At 34.6% G+C, this 13,811-nt stretch overlaps 1 protein-coding gene across 1 annotated transcript in view; it reads left to right on the plus strand.

Moving 5' to 3' along the window:
• The window catches only part of LOC132270969 (uncharacterized), a 31,143-nt gene that overhangs the window by 16,734 nt on the left and 598 nt on the right, over window positions 1-13,811 (plus strand). The window contains exons 7-17 of the mRNA XM_059772182.1: window positions 192-371; window positions 1,285-1,336; window positions 1,416-1,700; window positions 4,732-4,842; window positions 5,812-5,994; window positions 6,824-7,099; window positions 8,955-9,581; window positions 11,014-11,510; window positions 11,596-11,656; window positions 11,748-11,816; window positions 12,889-13,522. Of these exons, the coding sequence (XP_059628165.1) occupies window positions 192-371; window positions 1,285-1,336; window positions 1,416-1,700; window positions 4,732-4,842; window positions 5,812-5,994; window positions 6,824-7,099; window positions 8,955-9,581; window positions 11,014-11,510; window positions 11,596-11,656; window positions 11,748-11,816; window positions 12,889-12,960 (2,413 nt within the window). The 3' untranslated portion in view covers window positions 12,961-13,522. The remainder of the gene's footprint in view (window positions 1-191; window positions 372-1,284; window positions 1,337-1,415; window positions 1,701-4,731; window positions 4,843-5,811; window positions 5,995-6,823; window positions 7,100-8,954; window positions 9,582-11,013; window positions 11,511-11,595; window positions 11,657-11,747; window positions 11,817-12,888; window positions 13,523-13,811) is intronic.

The following is a 13,811-nucleotide window of genomic DNA, read 5'->3' on the forward strand; positions in this document are numbered from 1 at the left end:
GCATTTCTGTTCTAATTGATCAGCAGAGCGGGGCAGCTCAGTTGATTATGTTCATTTTATGAGTATCGTCTATTTTGTTTATATTCATGAAGAGAAAATTAAGATTTACAGTTTTTATGGCTCTCTCTCTCTCTCTCTCTCTATATATATATATATATACATATCTCACGGAATGTGTTAATCTGTGACAGTGAGCAACAACCTTTGCGATTGAATCCTGCTGAGGTACGTGAGGTTATTGCTGCAGTTTGCTCAGAAACTCCTCCTTCAAATGCTAATCTCATGACAGTCTCGTCTAAGTTAAGTAACAACAGTGGAAAACCTTCGATGGACGTTGCTGTGAGCGTTCTGATCAAACTTGTTATTGACATGTATGGTTCAATAAATTTGTTCCCCATTTTATTTCATTCCATTCTTTAATGGATTTATTTATTATTTTTTATTTTTAAAAAATTAAATCTCCTGTTTCGTCTGTGTGTGAGAGTGCGCATGTGCGTTTGTACATTTGTGCCTATCACTGCTTAGTAACGGAAAGACGTCTCCCATAAAACCTGTTTGTGCATATTTAAAATTCGGATCATGGATATAGTATCCAGAGGCTAGATGGTGTTTTCAATCTTGAAAAATGAGTTCTTGATGTTACTGAAATTCTGGCTTCCTGTGTTTTTAACCTAGATATTCTCCTAGGGAACGAAAAAGGAAAGCACTTGCTATTCTGTTTTCTCCGAATTTGTTATTGGTGCTGCACCAGTGGTGCATAGATCACATATCATGTCTCCCCAATCTATCAACACTGGTTGTTTGAGTGATAAGATAACTTCCTTCCATTTGTTTTAAATCCTACCATAATCTTTTAACAACCATTAGATGTGCTGTGAATGATATTCAACTTTTCTCTATTATATATATCAATCAACTTTCACTCTTATTGCTAACTTTCTAGACGTTAATTATCAAGCCAAAAAAAGAAGAAGAAAGATTGGTGTTTCTTTTGGGATATATCTAGAGTCAACATTGATGGCTATGATTTTTGAATTTTAACATAATGATTAAGACAACAAATTGACCTAACATTATGTTTAATGAGCTAATAGGTGCCGCTTTAGATTGAGCAATACTCAAACATGCAAAGGGGTACAGTCATTATTTTACTATCTTGTTGATTTAATTTGGTCATCCAACTTCGTCCTCTCTCTCTCTCTCTTTAATGTTTCCTTTTTTATTTTTATGTGTTAAAGGTTTCCTATTGATTATGGTAGGTCATTGCAAAATAATGTTTTGTAGGTATGTTTTGGATTCTGGGACCGCTGCTCCTCTCACACTGTCCATGCTTGAGGTGCTGCATCAATTACATATTTGATTCTTGTGATGATGATGTGGTTAAAACTTCTTATGTTAGATGCAACCTTTTACAGGAAATGCTTAGTTCTTCAAGTTCGGTTTCAAAGGCTCGTGCTTTTGACTTAATCTTAAATCTTGGGGTTCATGCTCATCTATTGGAGCCGGTTATACTTGATGATAGTTCTGCAATTGAAGAAGATTATTTTCCAGAATCTTACTTTGACAATGAAGCACAAGTTGCAAAACAAGGAAAGAGAAAGACAGATAATTTTAAGAAGATGGACAATTCCATGGCTATCAATAATTTTGAGGCCTGGATTATAGGCATTCTATATGAGATCCTTCTTCATCTTGTTCAGGTAAAATTGATCCGTCATTCTGTAGCATTATTGGATTTACAGAATCAATCCTATTTATATATATATATTCCTCCCTTAGAAAGGTTCAACTAAAGCAATATTTATAATGTTGTTTTGTTACGGAATGAAATGTATTTCCTAAATTAATTAAATAAAAAAGCAACATAATATGTACCATAAAGTGTATTTTTTAAAGTATAACATGAAGAAAAGTTTGTGTTATTTTATTAACGGAAAGCTTCAGAAGAAGGAAGCTCTATACTTCGAGGTTTTTAAGGAAGCAGTGGGTTGTGATTTGGGAACCGCGTTCCTGTGCTTCCTTTTTTTTTCTTTTTTCAACATTATAATGTTGCTTTTGGTATTTTGAAATAGAGCTTCAAAGATCGTTATAGGCTTCTTTTATTAAGGCTGACAATAATTGTCGAGATCAAATCATTGGACCTAACAAATAGTCAACGCCCCCCCCCCCCCCCCCCCCCCCCCCCCACATTTAGTATATTTTAATTCATGGTATTAGGCTTTCTAGGGGTTGGAGCCCATTAGTTGTAGATAGAATTCCAGGAGCAATTTCTTTTAAGAGTATACAAGGATGGAAATAACATTGACTAAAAAAAAAAAGATGCACAGAATGTATTTCTTGTTTGAGTTAAAACATTGATGATGCCTGTGGGAGCTTGTATATCTAAGCGTAGGTCTTTTTATTGATGTTGATTTCATTTCCCACAAGGTGTAAATGAGTTTGATGAACCTCTCTTGAAGGAAGAGTTCTTTTCAGTAACGGGAACTTTAACTGGACGAAATTTTTAGCCCTAAGCAGATTCACTAGTATGCTTTACTATTAATGTGCAGGCATTATTTAGAAGTTTGTAACTTATCATAAAATAATATATATATATATATAGAACTTTGTAATGGTTATGGAAGCAGAATTCTACTGTAAGGCGGATGTGGGGTCAAGGTTGAATACTGCTTTTCTTTGAACTTTAACTTGACCTGCTCATTGTGCTCGAATTATTATAGTTATCTTTTTATTTATTTTTGGGGTTCCCACCCTCCCCTATCCGTTCGTACTTTAAACGACTTTGTTTCAGTACCAAAATTACCATTGCGCATCCGTTCTTAAAATCTACTTCTACTACTATATATTTGAAAAGCAATATATATGTTACTGTCCAGCCAAACAAAAATGGGAAATCGGTGTTGTACTTGGTAATTTATTCTTAAGCAATTGTAAAGTTAAAGTGGTAAAAGCATGTTTTATCACTTTAATTGGCTTTATACAAGTTTGACAGCACGTTTTGTGATTACATATTATCCTTCCTTGATTTTCGCTTTTCTTTATTTTTTAGTATAAACAACCATTTACTCTAAAAGCTTAAGTTGTTAGGGAAGGTGTAACTTTAACATTTGAATCCTTCAACATGCCCCTCAAGTGCAGCCTTCTTTTGGTCCAAAACCTGTTTCAATTTTAAGTGACAGCGAGGTTTGAACACAGGATCTTGCCTGCTCAGATACCATGTTGAAATTGGAATTTAGGAATTAGGGCTTGAGAAGGAAACAAATGCAGAGAGAGAAATTGGGATCTTGCATATTATTTCTTCTCTATCTTGGCATGATGGTATAATGGGAGTGGCTACATAGCAACAGAATTATTACCTTGTGCTGTTGCTATGGTATAATGTTCAACAAATTTTTTAGTTGAAAACTCAAATGCTTTTGTGGATTAGGTTCCTCCAACAATACTATTATTATCATTTTGAATTAATGCTCCGTTTTCTACGAAGGAAGAAAATTGGATGGAAGGGAGAGAAGAAGGGGTGGATGAGACATCCCTAGGGAAGAGAGTGTCCTTCCCCCTTTTGTTTGGTTGGATAACTTGGATGGAAGGGAAGGAGATAACACTTTACTTTGTTTGTTAGGAGAGAAGGGAAGAGAGAGTTATAATTGGTTTTTACCATTATACCAATCATTATCTTTAGTTCTCCTTTGGACCTTTATTATGTAATATGTACGGTTCGTTTCACTGTAATTGGTTCATGCATGCTAACTTTAATTTTATTTTTCTTTATTTCAAAGAAAAAAAGTAGAATCATATTTCTTCATGAAAAAAAAAAAGTAAAAAAAATGTAGCTCGCTCACTAATTTGGATATCTAATAATTATGAGGGATAAAACATAGATTTATTTTATAATTATGAAGTTTGATTTATTTTATAATTATGAAATGTAGTATTGTAATCTGAAAATTTTAAAATAGGAGGGATTTACTCATCCATTTTCTTTTCTCTTCCGTCCTAGTCTCTTCTCTACCTTCCCATCTTTCCTCCATTCCTCTTCCTACCTTCCTACCAAACAAACCGTAAATGATGGATTCCGGTATAGGGTATATTAGAATTTGAGTTTTGGCCTGCGAATGCACTCACCATTTTATTGATTTTGACATTATTATTCTAAGGAATTGCCCGCTTGCTTGATTTGATTTTGAGTATTGGCTTGTGAATGTAGATACATGCTCATGCACATCACATATAAAGGATATAATCAATGGAAAATGGAGCTTTCATTGTTTCATTCTGAACTACTGTTTCTAAGAGTTGATCTGTCGGTTAATACTGATGGAAAGATTTTCTGATCTTGTACTAAAATGACATATTAAAGAAGTTGAAATCCTGGTTAGAATTTTGGACTACTTTTCCAACTTATTATTCTTTAAACCTGACCTTTTGCATTTTATGCGTTTGGTGGTTGCTTTTGGCCTGGAACCTGCATTCTTACACGTGATGGCTTAAGCTTTTCTCACCACAGCAAGTAATGGCTGTTGACCGGGCCCTATAACATTTGATAATAGGTTCCACTAAGTTCCTTTGGTATAATGTCAATCAATCTCTTTCTAGATTTTGTTCGTTCTCTAATTTTATTTTAGCCTTTAAATTGGTTGTGACTTGTCAGATATTACTCTTGTTCATTGATTAGCGTCCTCTATATACTTTATGCGTCGTGTTCTAATCCTTTACAATTGCATTGTACCTCAGATAGAAGAGAAGGAAGAATCCATCTGGGCTTCTGCCCTAAGCTGCTTACTTTATTTTGTCTCTGATAGAGGCAAAATTTCCAGGATCAGATTAAAAGGTCTTGACATAAGGGTAAATTCTTTTTTCATCTCTGCTGTTATATGGATGTAATTTTCTGTGCAGATACATGTTTGTATGCTCTTTGTTACTCGAGAGTTTAGGACTTTTATGAATCATTAAAAATGTTGTTTGGATGGGAAATTTATGGATACATTAGATTTTGCTCTTGATGTGTGTTCGAAACTGATCTGTATCGTGTAGAGAATCAAATGTGTCAGCATAGCTTTCATAATATTTAATGCCATTACTGGCCCACCTTTGTCCTAGTGGCTTTGGGTCTTAATTTCGAAGTCCTAGGTCAAGGTTTCAAGACTGGTAGAGAGGGAGGAAAATTTTCTTAGTATTAGAACTTGCTTGCATGGATTTTCCTCCTTGGTGTTACGAAATGTTTTTAGGTGAATCTGAGCTACATGAAATGGCTTGAGTTTCAATTTGAACTTTTTCAATTAACCTGATCCAAGCTTGCGCAGTGTTGGCTTGGTCATTTCGGTCAATTTATAGTATTTGGTTGACTTCACTTCATTGATGATTACTTTGCTAGTTTATTGTGTTTTGGTCCATTGATGAACTCCGCATAAAGGGTAGAAAGGAAAGAGAAACACTAAACCAAATGTACTTCTTTTGAGTCCTGGCATTTGCATCTCTATGAGATTTGGTAGCTAAAAGTATTATATCGTTGTAACTCATCTTTTTTTGTGAAAGTAATGAGAAACGAAAACGGTTTCCAATAAAATGATATGCACAGTTTTGTGTTCATATATCTTTCATGGTCATGTATTATCTTCTAATACTTATGCACTGTGCTTTAGTGTTTGCTTAGCCAATAATTTTTTTCTTTTTGTGGTTAAGTGCTCAATCATTAAATTTAAAGTGGATGTTTATAATAAAGTTCTTCATTCTCCTCTATTTCATTCAATATGCTCTATGTCATTTTTTCTTTTACTTTTGAGTAAATCTTATTTACTCTTCTTCCAAATGCAGGTTATTAAGGTGCTTATGGAGATCAGCAGGAGGAATTCTTGGGCAGAACTTGTTCACAGCAATCTTATTTGCATGTTAACAAACATGTTTTATCAAGTTCCTGATGAGGCTCTTCCAAGTGCCCCAAGTTTTCTTGCTGAGCAGGTTGATTTGCTTGGAGGAATCGAGTTTATTTTCATTGAGGTATATTCTATTCATTTCTCATGGAAGTCAAGAGTCTCTGGTTGATGGAGAATCAAATAACTTGGTTATAGGAATCTATATATTTATTTCCGCAGTAATAAGCAACACTATTTGCTATCCATGACGGAACGGTGCAATTAGCTATATATCTAATTTGTATGGTAGGGGGATTTGCTTAAACTTTATTATTCATGGCACATGCAATGAGAAATCGATCTCATTGTTTATATAAAAGTTTAATATAGATGCTTCTTATTAATGTATCATGTAACTGTCAAGTTTCTTATTTTGCATACTCATTTTTGTTTAGTTTGTTGGGTTAACTGTTGATAGTCTGATTACAGATTGGTAAAGTGTGTGTAATTTCCCCATTTATGGTGCTGCAACTGTTAAGTTCCAAATGTGTTCTGTTTCATTGCCATTTTGTTTCTGACGTGACATTGCCTTATTAAAGGACCATCCACGCAACTGAAAAAGTAGGAAGATTTTTCCTATTGATTCTTCTTTAATTTAATCTTTTTGCCTTTTTTTTCTTCTGTCATGTAATTTTAATGCTATACTATTGCATCTCCGGATGTTTAATATTGTCGCTTATACTATTTATCAAATTGAAAATTTCTAAAATGTTGACTTCCCTTTGTTGGATGAAATTAGTAAATGTTTTTTCCTGGCTGAAAGTTACATTGATTTCTCTATTATTGAAGTTCTGATGTCATATATATATTTTTCTTTTAAACTCGTCATTTTATATGCAAAAATCAATTTATTTTCTGTTGCTAGAATCTTCGAAGACAGTTCAAGTTTCCCAAATAATGATTTTGCAATGCAGTTAGTGCTCTCAAACTCAAGGGAGGAGAGGAGAAACCTATATCTGGTGCTTTTTGACTATGTTCTGCATCAAGTAAATGAGAGGTGCTTAGCTGCAGGTGTCTCTGAATATAGTGACGATGAGATTCAACCCATTGCTACCCTGCTTACTCTTGCAGATGCACCTGAAGCTTTTTATATTTCTGTTAAGCTTGGTGTGGAAGGAATTGGGGAGATTTTGAGAAGATCAATTTCTGATCAATTGTCTAAATATCCTAACAGTGATCGACTAAATATGGTAATGCTTTATTTTTTGTTCATGTGCTTGTTGGTGTATGTTATAATTCTTGTAGCTTGGGTTGATAGATTTGGGAGACTGAGAGAATAAATTTTGCCATCGACTACTGATTATCTAATCAAATAGTGAAAGATAAAGTATTATAACACATTTTATGTGATTGTGAGCTCAAGAAGAGTCTTGTTTCTATATTCACTGCAGATGAGTCTGTTCTGTTAGTTCGCTGGGAGAAAGTTAATTTTATGGGCTCTTTGAGAGTTTAGAGGCCCCATTTGGCCTTGTGTAGCTCTCTTGGGATGCGATTCCCTTTTGATCGCTTTCTAATACATTCTTATTTATCAAATAAAAAAAAGGAGAGTTCCAAGCTGTTATTCATAACTATTTAGTGTCCGGGATTGCAATTGAAGGGTGTATACTTCTTCCTATTTTTCTTGTCAATGAATTTAGTCAAGTCTGAAACAACCATCTTCAGGAATACTTAGTTTAATGAATTTAGATTTCAATTTCGAGAGAATAGATCAATGATATTGATTCTTGTGAATAGGGAAAACTGCAGAGCTGAAAATAATAGACGTTACACTTGTCTTCTTTGGATATATGATGCCCTGGTGTCCATTCTGGTTATTTTGTTGATCAAGTTTGTGTTGCTAAGTTTGACCTGGCTTAAAAACTTTCCTGTTCTACTCAGAAATGCTTAACAGATGACAGCATATTCTGGAAAAGGGTTAACAATTTAAAATATGGAATTATTTACATCTGAGAGCATATTTTTTTGTTGTTTAGTGTCTCTTCCCTATGAAGTAGAAACATAATGGTCCTTCACTGGTGCTTGATCTTTGAATTATGTATTACTAATATTCTTATATTATATATAGATTTGGTTTATTTCTGTTAAACTATTTTATTTATAGTTCCCTCCAAATAGGTGTGTGCCACTTTGAGCAGAGAGCACAAAGTAATAAAAGGAAAAATAATAGTTTGCTTTTCACCGGTTGTACATCTGCATCTTTGTGCTTGGAGCAATGTGGCCATGACAAACTGATCTTTTGCGTTTACTAAAGAATATCAAATGCTCATCATTCATAGTGGCAGACACCTGTTTTTTTTGTAAGTAATATTACTAGGATTTTATTGGTTTCATTTTTATAGGATAGGGGCCAATGCCTGGCTTGGTTTGTTTAATTTAGGCCTGAGCTAGGTCATTGTTGTGCCTCTTATCTTCAGTGCTTTGTCCAGTGCTCTCATGCCACTTGACCACCTTTACTATATCGATAAATGCATTTCTTGTTACATTAGTTTCCAAAAATTTCTATTATGTTATACAATTTTTCTTATCAAAAAAATATATATATATTCTATTATGTTATAGATATTTTTTATATTTTAGAAACCCATGAAGCTTTTGTTTGTGATAGATTCAATGAGATGCAGGCTATTTGGATTAATCTACCTTGTTTTGCACTCAGGGTGCTATTGAATGTCATTGTTCAAATCTGAATCCAATCCATTGGTTGTGTAATTGGATCAAATCTGACATAAGTTGGTTGAATTCAAGTCGGCGGCCCACTGGCCTATCTGTGGAAAACAACTATGGGATTTTAGTTTCATTATGTGATATTGCCATTTGTTTCCATTTTCATTTTGCTGATCTTTTGTGGTTTGTTTTCTCCACACATGAAAAGAGACTGGGAGAGAGAGTTGCTATTACATTTTACTTATTTATTCTGGCCTATTATGGAAAAAGAAAGAAAGAGAGGTTCTGTTCCATAGACTTGCATGCAATATATTTTGGAATTGAGTTGCATACAATTTTCTGTCTAAGTTGCTGAAGTCTGAAATTCATTTATGTTTGCAGCTCCTGGGGAAGATTACTGAGAAATTTGATAGAATTATAAGTTCGTTCACTCATTTAGACAAAGAGTTTGCGCATATGATACAGATAACAAAGTCGTACAAGTCCATGAAAAGCATTGAGGATGGAGTTATAGGAAACAGTGCTGGCCTGAAAGCAAAGCTCTCATGGGCTACTTTGCATTCTCTTCTTCATTCTGAAAGAACTGGGTGCCGTCAGAATGGATATGTATGGTTGGGTGATTTGCTTATAGCAGAAATTAGTGAGGAGAAGGATGCAAATATATGGTTAAATATCAGAAACTTATCGCAGAAAATTGCCCTTGCTGGTGTGAATGATTATTCAGTTGATTTAGATGTTCCTTTACCCATTTGGCTTATGTGTGGGCTTCTGAAGTCAAAAAATTGCACCATCAGATGGGGCTTCTTGTTTGTTTTAGAGAGGCTTCTTATGCGATGCAAATTTTTGTTAGACGAGAATGAACTTCAGGATTCAAGTGGCAGTGAAGCTGTTGGACATCTGCATGACCAGAGTCGTCTTGAGAAAGCAAATGCAGTGATAGACATTATGAGTAGTGCTTTGTCCTTAATGGCTCAGATAAATGAAACAGACCGTATTAATATTTTGAAGGTATTTCTTCTTCAAGACCTTGATGCCATTGGAATAAGGCCATGGTGTTTGCACTAGGGATTAACATGTCACTAGCAAGAAAACATGACTTCACATTGTTTTTGTTTGTTTTGATGACCTTGATGTTTATCTTTTGTATCTTTTTGATATTTAGGGAACATATATGGTGAATCATTTCCTTGGACTGACAAACAAATTGATGTTTAGGGAACATATATGGTGAACCATTTTCTTTGACTGACAAACAAATTGATGTTTAGGGAACATATCCTTGTTCTGTGTTAGTAGGTGATAGACCTAATCTTGTGATATATGTTCTCCAAGTTCTGCTTTTAAATTTTTTTTCCCCCACTTGTAGTGACCTCTTCAACGAATGACCGAGGCTATGGCCTTAAATAGAGCCGAATGGAAGCATAGGATTCATGTAGCCGACCCCAAGTAATTGAGAAAAGGCTTGGTTGATGTTGTAGTGACCTCTTCAACAAAATAGAGACACTGGTTAGGTTATTCAACCAATCCATGTGAAATGGGTGGTGGAAGTGAGACATGATCAAAGATTTTATGTATACACGTGTCTCCAAAATGGGCACTCTTTTATTTTCTGAATTTTAGTTTCAGGAAACTCAAATTAGTGGATGAGTTTTATAATTGTTTCTTTCCTAACACTAGCTTTAAAATTATTACAAGGTTCTCTTCAAGCACCCTAGTTCCATGGGAATGGCAAGCTTAAATGTAGAGTAGAGTCAGAACAAGGGGTGCATTAGTAGTTGAAAGAGAGCGTCTGAGCAGGTGAAAGACAAAGAAAAAGCAAGCGGTGTGCTTTATTATCTCTTCCCTCCCGGTGTCCCCATTAGTTGATAGAAGTCTTGCTGGTTAATTCCCCTCATTTTTATTTTTATTTATGTCTTATGTTGCCTTATGTACTCGGTCATCTGTTTTATCTAGTAGTGTGTATATTTATCAGCAGTTTTCACTGTGCTAATTCTCGAAGAACTGAGCGATCAATGTGTTGACTTTCTAGATGTAGCTGACAATAGGTTAACCATACTCCACACCGTCATGAATTTGACCCGCAGAAAATATTTATGAATGTTTGATTTGTATGAATTTACTGTGTTCTCCTTCCTCTTTTCCATTTCAATTAAAGATTTATTTAGAAAAACATAAAATGATTTTCATTGAAACCTTATTCGTCTGGGTAACATAATATATATATATATATATATATATATATATATATTTCCCTTAGTGACTAGTTTATTTATTTACGATTTTTTTTGGGGGAAGCGGGTGACTGGTCATTTCATATTGTAGAACTGTTCATATATTCTTCTCGATGAAGAAAGCTACTCTCATTGCATTTGTTAGGAAGCCTTTTCTGAACATTCCATATTTCTCTTACTCTTTTACCTTTTTTGCTATATCAAAACAGATGTGTGACATTCTATTTTCTCAATTATGCCTGAAAGTTCTCCCTGCAACTGCAATGCCATTCGGAGATGCAATACATGATGGTAAAGTTTTTAGGCACACAGATGGGATTAAAAAGTCTGATGCAGGAGATCATCTTGCTCTACAACACTATGGGGAGGAATCCATGGAAGATATTAAGAGTAAATTTGGCTACAGAAATGATAATCTATTCTCTGGGACAGCATCCATGGCAGCTTTACTTCTTCGTGGACAAGCCATTGTTCCCATGCAATTGGTTGGATGTGTTCCTGCTGCTTTGTTTTATTGGCCATTGATTCAACTTGCTGGTGCAGCAACAGACAATATTGCATTGGGTGTTTCTGTTGGGAGCAAAGGAAGGGGAAACCTACCTGGTGCCACCTCAGATATACGAGCTACCCTTCTCTTACTTTTAATTGGTAAATGCACTGCAGATCCTGCTGCTTTTCAAGAAGTTGGTGGAGAAGATTTCTTTAGGTAAATACTGCAATTTTATACTTTTTGAAGTCTTCCATTTATGCATAATTTGTCAAGCAACATAATACTTTTGGGTCTTTGTCAGAGAGTTGTTGGATGATACAGACTCAAGGGTGGCATATTACTCTTCGACTTTTCTTTTGAAGGCAAGAATGCTAAGTTTTCTACTACCAATGGTCAGAAATTATTTGCTTACTTAGATGCCAGCACATACTGATTTGGAGTTTGATTTTTCAGAGGATGATGACGGAAGAACCTGAAAGTTACCAGCGTATGCTTCAGAGTCTTGTATTCAGAGCTCAGCAGGTCTGATCCCGTTTGATGGTTTGAATGAAAACATATTTTGCATCTCGGATCATTGACAATTCTGAATAATTTTAATTTATAATATTTTTGTTATGATTAGTACACTGAAAAATAGTTTTCTAAGTTATATGAGTGAGGTGTCAAGACAAGAGGTGCATAAGTTACTGAATTCAACTTTCTGGGCAAAAGAGAAATAAACTTTCAGGGAATGGTGTCGAATTTCAATTTAGTTGTCTCATCTAAAGCATCAAGTGTTGTTTGATATACTTCCTCTGTCCTCAAATAAATATTCCTTTTGACTCCAACTTTGTAAGTTTTGAAATTCCAAAACCACCTTCTGAAATAAAGAATTTTGCTGCTAAGTTAGAAAAGATTTCATAACGTAATAATTTATAGAAGTTGAAATTTTGTACATTGACTTTTCAGAACATATTTTGGGATAGAGCTAGTATTTACCATTACAGGATAGTTAAACCTCATAATTTTCAATCCGGATTTTTCTTGTCAGTCGTCTAAGGTAGTGTCCATTCATATGGACATAGCATTCAGTTGCAAAGTTTCTGGTTCCTTGTAAACTAGGCTATGACTGGTGTTGTGATGTTGCTAGTGTCATCATGTCTGCCCTTTTGTGCCCATTATGAGCATTGCTATGATTGATTCATGCAGAAACTGGTGATTCTAATCTTTTTTTTTTCTCCCCCTGAATGTGATTCTAGGAATTAATCAACTGATTTGTTATTTATAAATCTTTATTATCTGATGGCCATGCCTGAAAGTTGAAATCTATTATTTGGAACCATTTTAAGGGATTTCCTTGTTCTAATTCAGTATGGCAGTTGCGCTCTAATTTTTGCTGGACTGTTTTCATTATCTGTGTAACCTATTAGAAGTTGGTACACAGATTGTTGGCCAACTTTTTACAGGCAAGGAGAGAATGGTACAGTGCCTCATTCCAGTTCTGGAAATTCAGCAATGGATTCTTTTTCACACATGTTGAGTTTTTTTTTTTTTTTAATTGTTATTATATCTCAAAATTTTGCTCTTATTGCTGTTTATTACTCCTGCTGTGCAGAGCAATAATGAAAAGCTATTGGAGAATCCATACCTTCAGATGCGAGGCATACTTCAACTGTTAAACGAATAATCTCGAAACTGGGCTGAATGTCTCAGTATTTTGGAAAGGTTTTTGTTTGAATGCAATATGGAGAAAATGATGTTCATCATTCTTGATTCTCACAATATTTCAGCACTGGCATTCCCTTACTGAAGTGTGAAACACGGTGGAAATGCTTGTTTTTGTAAGAATGCATCAAATGTTGCCTGATTTGCAGAAGTATTTCTACTGGCTAAAATTTCAAGCTCTGCGTAAGGTGAACTCAGATATTGGATTTTACTGGTTACTTGTTTGCGTAGCTCTATATATATTTAAAGAGCAGCCATTAAGAACTCCTGTGGAATTTTGCATTCAAAGCCGCATCAGTGTCCACTTCTCCTATCGTCACAAAATTGTACATTTACGTTAAAAAAAAAATCATCAAGGATTACTGTATGAATTTTGGTTCAGCTGAAGATATAACATTGGAGGCTTAATTAAAAATTCTCCAGAGCACAAGATGTTTGGGAATTCTATTGAGCAATTGATCAGAAATTGATTCGACTTCTATTTCGACATGATATTTCAGATCAGGGATTCGAACCATCTTCAGGTATCGTTATCCATTGCCTTTGTAATAGATTAGCTTTTGTGGGGGTGTGTGTGTGTATCGTGTTTTTTATTCAATTTCTAAATGTCTACTTCCTATTATTCTCCACATGTAATTTTAAAATGCACCAGGAGTTTATTTTGTTACCTTTTTTTTTTTTTTTTTTTTTTGTGCGCAATTAAGTACTCTTATACCTGAAGTGATATAATTTGAAAATTTTCACTCTAATTTTGTCATTTAATTTTGAAAATGTTGATTGCCTGTTAATGCTGTTATTTTGATGTTTGTAATT

The sequence above is a fragment of the Cornus florida genome, unplaced genomic scaffold (assembly GCF_030987335.1).
Source record: "Cornus florida cultivar Cherokee Brave unplaced genomic scaffold, ASM3098733v1 CherokeeBrave_3.0.0_Hap2_Chr08, whole genome shotgun sequence".
NCBI lineage: Eukaryota > Viridiplantae > Streptophyta > Magnoliopsida > Cornales > Cornaceae > Cornus > Cornus florida.